Source organism: Bison bison, unplaced genomic scaffold (genome assembly GCF_000754665.1).
Source record: "Bison bison bison isolate TAMUID 2011002044 unplaced genomic scaffold, Bison_UMD1.0 scf7180017864270, whole genome shotgun sequence".
Classification (NCBI taxonomy): domain Eukaryota; kingdom Metazoa; phylum Chordata; class Mammalia; order Artiodactyla; family Bovidae; genus Bison; species Bison bison.
This window is the reverse complement of record NW_011494842.1, coordinates 1,723,440-1,736,804: the sequence shown is the minus strand read 5'-3', so window position 1 is coordinate 1,736,804 and position 13,365 is coordinate 1,723,440. Positions and strand designations below refer to the sequence as shown.

The 13,365-nt window shown below is 45.2% G+C and overlaps 1 protein-coding gene across 7 annotated transcripts in view; it reads right to left on the bottom strand.

Moving 5' to 3' along the window:
- The window catches only part of DST (dystonin), a 387,754-nt gene that overhangs the window by 111,343 nt on the left and 263,046 nt on the right, over window positions 1–13,365 (bottom strand). For all 7 annotated transcript variants that reach the window (XM_010848528.1, XM_010848529.1, XM_010848533.1 and 4 more), the window contains 5 exons: window positions 12,183–12,335; window positions 9,839–10,072; window positions 8,800–9,066; window positions 4,984–5,532; window positions 356–532 (listed from right to left, as the gene is read on the bottom strand). In XM_010848528.1, the coding sequence (XP_010846830.1) occupies window positions 356–532; window positions 4,984–5,532; window positions 8,800–9,066; window positions 9,839–10,072; window positions 12,183–12,335 (1,380 nt within the window). The remainder of the gene's footprint in view (window positions 1–355; window positions 533–4,983; window positions 5,533–8,799; window positions 9,067–9,838; window positions 10,073–12,182; window positions 12,336–13,365) is intronic.

The window sequence follows — 13,365 nt, the reverse complement described above, 5'->3', positions numbered from 1 at the left end:
GGTCTGACCAAGGGTCAGTCCTGCGGACCTCAGAGCTAACGAAGGAGAAAGATGACGAACAAAATAAGTAAGAGTAAAGACCACAGCTAGTCCGGGCAGGACTGGTCTGTGTCTGGGCAGGAGCGGGGGGGATATAAACCACAACAGCAGTGTCAGACCAGCTAAACCAGAGCAGAAGAAAGAGAAATGGACAGACATCGGAAGACCAAGTCAGGAGTCCTGAGGAGGGACACGCACACCTTCCCAACCCCTCTCCCCTTGCCCTGCGGGCAGGATCACAGAAGTGGGGGGAAAGCAAGGTTTCCTGTGGGACGACCCCGGGGCTGGATCTCTCCCTCCCTCTCGTTTCTCTTACCTTCATCTCTTCCAGCTGCCGCTGCAGGTTTTTAGGGTCCACGGCAATGGGCTCGGATAAGTGTCTGCTGGCTGTGGCCTCGCAGGCCTGGAGCCCAGAGAGAAGCCCGCTCGAGGCGTCTTCATAGTGCTGGTATTTATCCACCAGGTCTTTGAGGTTATTCCCGAGGACATTGCACTGAGAATGAAACAAAGGAAGAGTGGGAATCAAAATCTGCTACCTCTATACACAGTCTTCAGGACCTAGGAGTCATGCCACCTGTAAGACGCCAGACTTCAACCACAGCGAGCGACACCTACAGAGCAAAGAGCTTCTCCTTTATATGAAGGTGCTTCCTCTAACCAATCAGAAAGTCACCATAAACGTGAGCAGGCAGATTACATTTATGCCAGTTCAAAAACATACGCACAGGGCTGGGTCTTCAGCTAGACTGAAGGCCCTAAGTGTCAGTCATCAGAGGGGCTCATCTCACAGAGTTGACACACCAGGCGTAGAGTGTACATCAGACAGAGACATGGTCCCTGTGCTTCATGTTGCACAAGACTGATCAACTTCTCTATGTTGCACAAGACTGATCAACACGAGGAGGGAAGAATCCAGACCAGGAAAAGAAAAGGCCAACAGTCAATGATGCTCCGCAAGCCATGGATGCAGCCTGGTCAACCTGTTCAGCTTATACTCTAAACTGGGACATGTTTTCTCTTTTTTATTTCTTTCACTGTTTTTAAACAAAATTCTCTTACTGGTCCACAAGAATAATAGAAATGGAAACTGTCTCTTAGCCACTCAGTATTAAAATAATACCAATCAAATATACATGTAAAGCAAACACTTGTGAAGCGAATTTTAAGAGACAAAGATTCCTTTCTCAAGTTTGAGGCTGCAAAGTACTCTATAGTTACAGTTTATACTTCAGTTGCTCAATCGTGTTTGACTCTTTGCCACCCGATGCACTGCAGCACGCCAGGCCTCCCTGTCCACCACCAACTCCCAGAGTTCACTCAAACTCATGTCCACTGAGTCGCTGATGCCATCCAAACATCTCATCCTCTGTCGTCCCCTTCTTCTCCCACGTTCAACCTTTCCCAGCATCAGGGTCTTTTCAAATGAGTCAGCTCTTCACATCAAGTAGCAAAAGTATTGGAGTTTCAGCTTCAGCATTAGTCCTTCCAATGAACACCCAGGACTGATCTCCTTTAGGATGGACTGGTTGGATCTCCTTGCAGTCCAAGGGACTCAGAAGAATTTTCTCCAACACCACACTTCAAAAGCATCAATTCTTGTCACTCAACATTTTTTATGGTTCAACTCTCACATCCATACATGACTACTGAAAAAACCATAGCTTTGACTAGACGGACCTTTGTTGGCAAAGTAATGTCTCTGCTTTTTAATATGCTGTCTAGGTTGGTCATAAGGAGAAAGCAATGGCAACCCATTTGCCTGGAAAATCCCATTGGCGGAGGAGCCTGGAAGGCTGCAGTCCATGGGGTCGCTGAGGGTCAGATACAACAGAGCGACTTCACTTTCACTTTTCACTTTCATGCATTGGAGAAGGAAATGGCAACCCACTCCAGTGTTCTTGCCTGGAGAATTCCAGGGACGGGGGAGCCTGGTGGGCTGCCGTCTAGGGGGTCACACACAGTTGGACATGACTGAAGCGACTTAGCAGCAGCAGCAGCAGGTTGGTCATAACTTTTCTTCCAAGGAACAAGCATCTTTTAATTTCATGGCTGCAGTCACCATCTGCACTGATGTTGGAGCCCCCAAAATAAAGTCATTGTTTCCACTGTTTCTCCATCTATTTGCCATGAAGTCATGGGACCAGATGCTAGAAACATGCTAAAAACATGATTTTAGTTTTCTGAATGCTGAGTTTTAAGCCAACTTTTTCACTCTCCTCTTTCACTTTCATCAAGAGCCTCTTTAGTTCTTCTTTGCCTTTGGCCATCAAGGTGGTGTCATCTGCATATCTGAGGTTATTGCTATTTCTCCCTGCAATCTTGATTCCAGCTTGTGCTTCATTCATCCCGGCATTTAGCATGATGTACTCTGCATATAAGTTAAATAAGCAGGAAGACAAAATACAGCCTTAATGTACTGCTTTTCCTATTTGGAACCAGTGTGTTCTTCTATGTCCAGTTCTAACTGTTGCTTCTTGACCTGCATACAGATTTCTCAGGAGGCAGGTCAAGTGGTCCCATCTCTTGAAGAATTTTCCACAGTTGGTTGTGGTCGGCACAGTCAATAAAGCAGAAAGAGATGTTTTTCTGGAACTCTCGCTTTTTTGATGATCCTACAGATGTTGGCAATTTGATCTCTGGTTCCTCTGCCTTTTCTAAATCCAGCTTGAATATCTAGAAGTTCACGGTTCACATACTGTTGAAGCCTGGCTTGAAGAATTTGAGCATTACTTTGCTAGCGTGTGAGGTGAGTATAATTATGCGGTAGTTTGAGCATTCTTTGGCATTGCCTTTCTTTGGGATTGGAATGAAAACTGACCTTTTCCAGTCTTGTGGCCACTGCTGAGTTTTCTGAATTTGCTGGCATATTGAGTGCAGCATTTTCACAGCATCATTCTTTAGGATTTGAAATAGCTCAACTGGAATTCCATCACCTCCACTAGCTTTGTTCGTAGTGATGCTTCCTAAGGCCCACTTGACTTCACATTCCAGGATGTCTGGCTTTAGGTGAGTGATCACACCATTGTGATTATCTGGGTAGTGAAGATCTTTTTTATATAGTTCTGTGTATTCTTGCCACCTCTTCTTAATATCTTCTGCTTCTGTTAGGTCCATACCATTTCTGTCCTTTATTGTGCCCATCTTTGCATGTAAAGTTCCCTTGGTATCTCTAATTTTCTTGAAGAGATCTCTAGTCTTTCCCATTCTATTGTTTTCCTCTATTTCTTTGCATTGATCACCGAGGAAGGCTTTCTTATCTCTCCTTGCTGTTCTTTGGAACTCTGCATTCAGATGGTTCTAACATTCCTTTTCTCCTTTGCCAAAGTACTCTGCGCTTAGAGCCAAAATACACACACCACCTGCTGGTCAAAATGGGTAGTACAGAGTTTTACAGTCAGGGCTGCCTGGAAACCACACTACATGAACTAAAAAATAACTGTACAGTCTTAATCTTTAAATACACATTGCAGAAGTAAAGCAGATGAATAAGACTGATAGAAGCAAGATAAAAATGCCTTATTTTCCCTGCTTCAGTTTTCAAATTTCTTGCTTCTAATTCCAAAACTAAAGTTAACAGGACACAGTGAAAACTATAGGTACAGATAAAAAAGTTAAAAATGAAATCACCTTATTGCACAGAAAATGAAATCATAAACAAAACAAAATGAATACCAATGGAATCAGAGAAAATATTTGCAAATGGTGAAACCAAAAAGGGCTTAAATTCTAAAACATATAAACTGCTCATACAACTCAATAACAAAACAAAATCCAATTGAAAAATGGGCAGAACTAAATAGACATTTATCCAAAGAAGACATACAGATGGCCAAGAGGCACATGAGAAGATGCTCAACATCACTAAATAGTAAGCAAAATGCAAATCAATATTACGAGGTTACCACCTGACACCAGTCATAATGGGCATCATCAGAAAGTCTACAAATAATAAAAGCTGGAGAGGGTGTGGAGAAAACGAAACCCTACTACACTGTTGGTGGAAATGTAAACTGGTGCAGCCGCTATGGAGAACAGTAGGAAGTTGCCTCAAAAAAAATAAAAATGGAGCTACCACCTAATCTAACAATACCACTCCTGGGCATACATTCAGACAAGCACTCTAACCGCTATGTTCATAGCAGTGCTAATTCACAATGGCCAAGACATGGAAACTACTTAAGTGTCCATTGCTATTGCTAAGTCACTTCAGTCATGTCCGACTCTGTGTGATCCCATAGACGGCAGCCCACCAGGCTTCTCTGTCCCTGGGATTCTCTAAGCAAGAACACTGGAGTGGGTTGCATTTCCTTCTCCAATGCATGAAAATGAAAAGCGAAAGTGAAGTCGCTCAGTCGTGTCTGACCCTCAGCGACCCCACCGACTGCAGCCTTCCAGGCTCCTCTGTCCATGGGATTTTCCAGGCAAGAGTACTGGAGTGGGGTGCCACTGCCTTCTCCTTAAGTGTCCACAGATAGAGACAAATGGATAAAGAAGAGGTGGTACGTATATACAGTGGAATGTCACTCAGCCTGAAGAAGAATGAAATTATGCCATCTGCAGCAACATGGATGGACCTAGAGATGATAGTGAAGTAAGTCAGAAGAAGAAAGATAGATGCCACATAATATCACTTGTACGTAGAATCTAAAATATGACACAAAGTTGCCTGAGAAACAAAAGCAGAGTCACAGACATAATCCCAGACTCCTAACCTTTCCCTCCCTCAGAGGAAAAGCAGAGGTGACTAGCAGAGGTGAGCTATCTTACATAGAGAGGATTAACAACACAGGACTGGGGACTATATTCATTGTCTGTGATGAACCGTAATGGAAAGAATATCAGAGAGAATGTATGCACGTGTACAACTGAGTCACTTTGCTGTACAGCAGAAATTAACATGACGTTGCAAATCAATTAGACATCAATTTTAAACACTGCACTTACCTTTGTGTAGAGGGACCTGAAGCGCTCGGTGGCGCGGTCCAGCCGGCCCTGCACTTCTCTGTGGGCGGCAGATGTGTCCACCTGGTCCCGATCAGGCCGGCCGCCTCCCTCTCTCCCGCCGCAAGACTTGGCTGCCTCCAGCACTCTGTTGCCAGAGATGGTGATGTACCTCAAGTCCCCTTTGTGCGAAATGACGTCTTCCGAGAAGCTCTTCTGCCGCTTGAGCTTGGCCGTCAGCCCGCTGAGGTCGTCCGCGCCAGCCTCCAGGTTCTGCAGGTCCTGCTCTGCCTGCTGCAGCCACTGCTCAAACTCGCCGCAGTCCGTGTCGAACTTCTGCAGCTCCTCCTGTAGGGAGCGCGTCCGGCGCACCGCCGTCTCCGATGCAGCCAGCGCGCTTTCGAAGTGTGTCTTCAGCTCCGTCACGTTCCTCTGCAGCTTCTCCTTCTCCTCCGGGCACAGGTGGTGGCCCTGCGTCTCCAGCAAGGCTTGGGCCGCCTGTGTGGCCGCGAGGACTGCCTGCTGCTGGGCCGCGAGCTCCGCGTGCTGCGCCTGCGCGAGAGCGGTGGGGTCAGGGCGTGGGGTCTGCTGGCGCCTGATGCTCACCCCCGCCTCCCGCCACGCCGCCCCGGGCGCCCCGCCTCTGCTCCACTGATGAATTTCCCCAAAGGAGGGGAGGCTCACCTCATCTTAGGATTTCCAGTCTTCTCTGGAAAGGACTTGGGCAAGCGCACAAAACAAGTACCGTTTTGAGAAGTTTGGGGAGGAATGGAACAAATTACTCTTCCAACTTGAAAACAAGCACCCACCACCTGCTCTAGTTCGGCTCATCCCTTCCTCACGAGCTCCCTAAGGGGACGGGGAGCGTCTTCACCTGATTATTGATCAAAGAAGTATGATGTTTGCTTACGAAATGATCTTGAAAAAATACTTAATAGGAAAAAAAAGAATCTATAATTTGAAAGCATAAAAGAAAAAAAACAACCCACAAAGATAAGTAGTAAGCAAGAACAATACACATTTGGAGAAGCTCAAGGGAAGTCAGAGGAGCACGTACAATAGAGGAGCATCTTGGAGCTGCTCCTGGGCTGGCTGAGCCTCGGTTTCCAAAGTGGAAAGAGGACAGTACCCTACAGTCACACATATGCAGAAAGGACCACAGGAAGCCACGCAGGAAGAACACTGCCCTCAGAGCCTGGCACACCCAGGGATCCAGGTTCACCCTGGAGGCGGAGCACAGAGCAGGTCACAGGTGAGGGGCTGCTCGCTGGTGTGCACAGCTACCCGCCCTGGGCCCTCAGGGCAGCCGTGCGGGCCTCAGAAGGCCGGGAGCCCTTCCTCTCCAGCCATAACCAGCTTCTTCCATCCACCCCATCATGCCATTAAAATGCGGTCAAAAGCATAATGGAAAAGACACAAGTGTATACATACGTATGACTAGATCACTTTGCGGTACCATAGAAACTAGCACAACACTGTAAATCAACTATACTTCAATTTTTAAAACATGTAATAATCCTTTGGGGCCATTTCTGCATTTCTTGTGATGACTTACTTGAAGCCAGATGCCTGATCCCAACCACTTCCAAACCCCCTCTGGGACCTGATTGTCCCCCACCGCCGACCAGGCACCTGGCCTCCACCTCTACCCATCCCCACCCGCAGATGCGCTGGGACCCTTTTCTCCAGCTGCTCTCCTGTCTGGCTCCAGCTCTACCCCAAAATACTTGCCTGGCAACCCCCATCTCCCCTAAGTCTTGCCACAAATCTCCCTCTCCTGTGTGGCCCTTCTCTGATGATCCTATTAACCCTGAAAGAGGGCCCCAATCCCATACTCACCCAACCCATACCCAGCTCAACTCAGTAGGAAGTTGCTGCCTCCCAGCACCCACAGAATGCAGATGGTTACCACCTGCCCAGTCATCCTCAGCCCCGCAGACAAGAACCAGGATGGGATTCATTCTGCTCATGACCAACAAAAGAGCTGGCACCCAGGGGCTGAGAAAAGATCACGCCAGCCATCAGATGAACAGGGCCGAGGAGCGCTGCTGTGGGGCAGCTTGTCCTGAAAAGTCTGATCCCAGACATCAGCAGAGAACAGACTCACCAGTCCTGGTCCCCACCCTGCCTGTAACAACACCTGCTGTGTGGCAGACATATGCAAGGACTTCTGTCTCAATGACTTTTCTCCCACAGGTGATGTCTTCCATATGTGAGTTATATTCACAGGACGCCTCCGTCCAGTGGGCTGGACAGGTGTAATCATACCTGTAGGTCACCCGGTCCGTCCTTCCCTCTGACAGATGAGGGGAGACAGGCTGCAGGTGGGGAAGCACCGAGCCCAGGATGCGTGGCACAGACAAAGAGCTGGCCCCAAAGCCCTGTGCTCCTGAGCCTCTGGGCCATCTTTCCACTCTGCCAGGAGAGCGGGAATTTCTAAGTTCCTTAGGTTCCCATCTTCTCAGCAGTAAAGCATTCAGAAGGGTAAACGTCATACTGTGGCCAAAAACAAGGGTTTCCTGGGCAGCACCTGTGTGTCTGGTCCACCCTGGTATTTTCCACTCCTTCAGTAGAGTTCCTAACCTTTCCTGACTCCTCTGTAACTGACTCACAAGGTTCCTTTAGGAAATCGTTACATTTTTCATTTTAAGACGCAATTACAGTCAGGTTTTGAAATAACCTCTTGAAATTGTGATGTAATGAACACCCCACTCCTCTTCTGGTTTACTTTCTAATTCCTTTAATAGAATAGCTTCTCAGAGAGCACTCTGTTCCCAAAATGCCAAAGATAAAGGCTCAGAGGCAAACAGCAGAACCACAAACATTTCTGAAACCCACCAAAAGCCAAACACTGAAATAAAATGATTAAAACACTCTCTAAAAACAGCTTTCAAATGCCCCCTTGGCTCCTGGAACCGCATTCACATCAGCTCTGACTTCCTTCATGCAGTAAGCTTTCACTCCTCTCCTCTACAGCACCTTCACCAAACAGACAAGCTGAGGTCTGCAGAGGACTCGCATGAACCCAAAAGGACACAGCAGGCACGGACTGGAATTCAGCAGAGGGACTCACAGCCTAGGTTTAAGCCCAAACTCCATCCCTCACTAGAAGCATGACCTGGCCAAGCCAGCTCATTCTGTAAGTTACTTTTCCCATCTGTTGTTGTTCAGTCGCTAAGTTGTGTCCAACTCTTTCGCAACTCCGGCGACTACAGAAGCCAGGTTACTGTGTCCATGGGATTTCCCAAGCATTCCCAAGTATTCCAAGAATCCTGGAGTGGGTTGCCATTTCCTTCTCCAGGGAACTGTCCCGACCCAGGGATCAAACCCAGGTCTCCTGCACTGGCAGGTGGATTCTTTACCACTGAGCCACCAGGGAAGCCTTCCCATTTGTAAAATGAGAATAATAACAACATTGACAATAATAAGCTCATCACTGTTATAATTGTATTCTCATTTTACAGAGTAGTGGGGAGGACGAAAGGGACAAAGTGATGAGTCAAGCCGGGAAGAGCTTTGAAGTTTGCCTGGACCACTGTCACCGCTCTACGAATGCTAGCTATTATCGTTATTGCTGTTAATTCCTTACAACTCTGCTTTACAGAGAAGAACTCCACATTTAATGATGTAGTTCTCATTGCTTTTGACTTGTTTACAGTTCTCAGCACAACTTATTCTGACATAATGATGGGCCTAGAAAAAAAGGACTTTACTCTCAAGGGTCCCTGAACTTTGAAGGGACAACTCATGTGCTAAGTTCTTCCTATCTTTATAGACCCGAAAAGAGACTCTAACAATATCCTGTTTGAAACAACACACCTTCATCTTCTGGTACTGCTGGTTCAGGTTCTCCTTGGTGGTCCCGACACGCCCGTCAACATCCGTGTCCAACAGGTTACCGTTAAATTCATCCTCTTCTCCCATCATCAACTTGCCATCACCCTCTTGAAAGTGCGTCCCGTTCTGCTCAATGATCTGTTTCGGCTCCATCGCTGCCCGTCCTGAGTCTCTTTCGACATTTGCCAACCAGTCCAAGAGGTTTTCGATTTTGGTTTTGCTCTCTTCCAACTGCTTCGCAGCCACGACCTGGGCAGGAAAGGTCACAATAGGTAACAGTGAATGTGGGCCGAGGCATGGGTGTTTAGACATTCTGAAAGCAAATAGTTAGATCACTGAAAAATCAGGGTGGGGAAACAAACCAGACCCATGCTGAAAACTGAACATTATGAAATTAAGTCTTACAGCAACTGGTAGTTACTCTGAAGTTTCCATTGTTCTTAAAATACATTCCAAAATTATAACTGATGAGACCTCAAACATCTCACAAGTACAAAGTTCCACAATCCCACTTAGATTTTTTTTTTTAAAAGTTCAACAAAGCCTACACACTACTATATGTAAAAGAAATTAAGCTACAAGAAGGGAATCCCCTGGTAGTCCAGCGGTTAGGACTTGATGCTTTCACTGCCGAGGACACAGGTTTGATCCCTTATCAGAGAACTGTGCGAGCTGCAAGGCCCAAAAAAAAGCTACAAGGATATATGGTACAGCACAGGGAATACAGCCAATATTATATAGTAACTATCTATGGAATATAACCTTCAAAAGCTGTGAACCACTGTGTTGTACATCTGTAACTTCTATAATATTGCACATCAACTTTGATAAAAAAAATTTTAAGTTCAGCAAGGCCAATTCTTCAAATCTGGTCAATTACATGCATGAAAACCCCAAATTCTAGTCTCTGCGCTAATCATCGCTTTGACCTCCTGACAGCAGGTAACAAATCAAGGCCCTGGAGAGCCTCGTCATTCTCAACAAAGCCGCAGGAGTGGGCACCACACATCTGAATAAGGACCTTTTCCGTTTCCTCTCGGATTGCTGTCGTCACAACCTTGTCCAGCTCTTTCTTTGACTGCTCCGCCTTTATAGTCAGCTGTTCACACTTTATCTTAGCTTCGTTCAGTTTCTGTTCAATCACAGCCTTATCTTCTCGTGACAGCTTTTCACCACTCTCTTTTAAGAAATTTTCTGTGTTTTTCACTATTTCTGCCAATGCCTGTGCACTTCCTTGCATATCTTTCTGTAATTCCTTTTAACACAGAAGAAAAAAATTATTAAATTAGTAAACCTATTTAATTCTTTCAAAACCATCATTCTGAAAGTGGGGGTAGGTGTGGGCAGAGGAGAATGCATACAATGCATACAGGTTGAAAAAGCATATTCAATACAATGTTCATCTGAATGGTTTTATTTAAATCATAATATTTAATGTAATTTGAAACCTCAAAGAATATTAAAGAAAGATATAAGATTTGCATGGTTAATAAATGGATGTGGTTTGTAAAACACTGAAAAGAAATATTTAGTATAATCTTTACAAATTTGCACACATCAGATTTTTTTACATTATGTGAGTACATAATAAAAGTTTTTAAATACACGTTAATATTATCAATTCTGTTTCTATACATTAACATCTATCTACTGCTCAAAATAAAAACAAATAATTCCCTAAATTATGAGCTAAGTTGTTCCTAAGATAATTTCCAAAGACAATTTTTTTCTACTAAATGCCAGAGTTCTATAAAATGTAATGTTTGCTTCTTTGCCCTGGCTGCTAGGAAGCTCAGAGTAAGATCTCTCCTCAAGTAATATAGCTTTCCTCTCGTTAGATTTCTCTATGTAATTCTTCCTCTTTTTTTCACCCATTATAATTTCATTCTCTATATTGCACTATGTTTAACTCTTCATGCTATTTTCCCCCATAACTTAAGGCTCCCCAAATTTTTCTGGGAAGTATCTGAATTGAAAGAGACAGTGTCCAGTTGTCCCAGCACCACCGAGTGAAGAGGCTTTTTCTCCTTGTATATTCTTTTTTTTTTTTTTCCTTGTATATTCTTGCCTCCTTCGTCATAACTAATTGACTGTAAGTGTGTGGGTCTATTTTGGGACTCTATTCTGCCCCATTGATTTCTGTGTCTGTTTTGTGCCGACACCATCTCGTTTTATGGCAATAGCTTTGCAGGACAGTTTGAAATCCAGAAGCAAGATAACTCTAGCTTTGTTCTTTTTCAAGATTGCTTTGGCTATTCAAGGTCTTTGTAGTTCCATATAAACTTTAGGATTATTTGCTCTAGTTCTGTGAAAAATGTCATGGGTACTCTGATAGGGATCACACTGAATCTACAGATTTCTTTGGGCGGTATGGACAATTTTTACAATGTTAATTCTTCCAATCTATGAATACTATGTATAGAATACATAAGATATAAGAATATATTGTACAGCACAGGGAATATAGCCAACATATTAGTTTTAAATGGAGTGTAATCTGTTAAATGTTGAGTCACTGTGTTCTGTGTGTGAAGCTAATATAATACTGTAGTCAACTATACTTTAAAATATATAAATATATTTTTTTAAAAGAGATACATTTCACTGAGCCACTGCTGCTGCTGCTACTGCTAAGTCGCTTCAGTCATGTCCGACTCTGTGCAACCCCATAGACGGCAGCCCACCAGGCTCCCCCGTCCCTGGGATTCTCCAGGCAAGAACACTGGAGTGGGTTGCCATTTCCTTCTCCAATGTAGTATACGGCATTAACTGCTGGTCCCCTGACATATAATATTTAACTCTGACAGTAACGTTGCAGTGGAAGTATGAGCAACAGAGTCAGTGAGGCTCTGAGAGCTTCAGAGTCTGGGAGCAGAACCAGGAACTATCTCACAGCGAAGAGAATGTCCCTTCTCCTGACACCGAAATAAAGCTTTCTTTATCTGTTACTATTGCTTGTTCCTTCAGTGAAAAGAAACAAATCTCAGAGAACAATGAAAGGAATGAGATGAACCAAGAACCCAAACTCATGGACGTGTTTCCTGATTTGTGAGTGACTTGGTCTTCAGTGGATTCAGATTTTAACTCATCATACAAGGTTTCTCCCCACCTATCAAACTTCCTCTATTTGTCTCCTCCATTCAACATCTCACCAAAACAAAGTCAAGAAAATTACCTGGCTGGCTGGAGCCTGAAATACAACTTTTAGTATGAAGCTTCAAGCTCAGATCTAGGGGTGTCTTTGGTGCACCCTGCCTCTGAAAAGGTAAAGGGATGACTACTTTCCAGTAGCCCCAACTGCTTTCCAAATACCAGTACTCCAAGTCAACATGGACTCGACCCCCGAACGCAAAGCTGGACTCTACCTCTTGCTTGGACTGGTACTTCTTTAACTCAGCCGTGCCATCTCCAATCACGAAGGCTTCCTGGTGACCGATGAGGCGGTTTTCGGTTTGGGTGAGGAGGTCGCAGATGCCCTGCAGTTTCTCTTTGTACTCCTGCTGACGCTCGGCCACCAGCTGAAGGGAGGAAAACCACAGCCTCGTGAACTGGTCCCCAGCTCACTGCTGTCACAGCTGTTTACCACAACACATTTTGCAAGTTTCGTCTACATAAGCGTCCCTACGTATGCTGTAAACACGATAGCAGTGGGGTGTACACTGAGCGAGTGACACAGAACGCGAGAGCGTGGCTCATGCACACGGAAGGAGGCCACGCTTCGATGGCACCGCTCAACAGAACACTGGCCACGCGCATGTGTAAGAGGTGGAGCTTCTGACCGACGGGAAGAAACATCCCATTTCCTGAAGCTCTGGGAACCTGCGACACACACAATTAATTCTGCAAAAGGATATCAAAACAGAAGTTAGTTGTGATCAGTCTGTGAGCATATATTTGTTATGCGTAGACAGGATATCATGCTGGAGACCACGCTTATTCTTCCAGAAGAGATCGAAGGAGCTTTGCACAAGGTCTCGTGCCTTCATCACTGGGGCCAATTCTGTCCCCACCTCTGCGCACTGTTCCTACTGAATGGACCACCCCAAACAATTCATTACATCATCCTAAGAGATTAATCGAGCCATTGGTTGCATCTTTTATCTATTAAATTCACTCTACTCATTCTACAGCCATGGATCAGGTTGACTAGGAGCCTGACACGTGCCAGGCAAGGTCCTAAGAGTTTTAATTCTTTCTTTCATTGATGCCCATGATACTACTGGGTAAGCACTGCTACAATCTCCAATTTCCCAGTGAGAAAACCGGTTCAGTGACTTGCCCTGGGTCCCCACAGTGGGTGAGTGGTGTGAACAGGGTGTAAGCTTAGGCAGCCTGGCTCCAGAGCCCAGTCCCATCCAGCTGGGCCACCCTGCTCCCAAGAAGAAGAGACACCCTTAACCTTCACTCTCCATATGTTCATCAGTTTATCCCTGGACACTTCTCAGTGCATACACATTTCTTCCTCCTAGGGAAAAAAATTACAACCCTCCCCTAAAAGCAGCAGTTTGAGGGAGTCATGAAAATTAAAAGCCTTCTTAGGACCAAAAA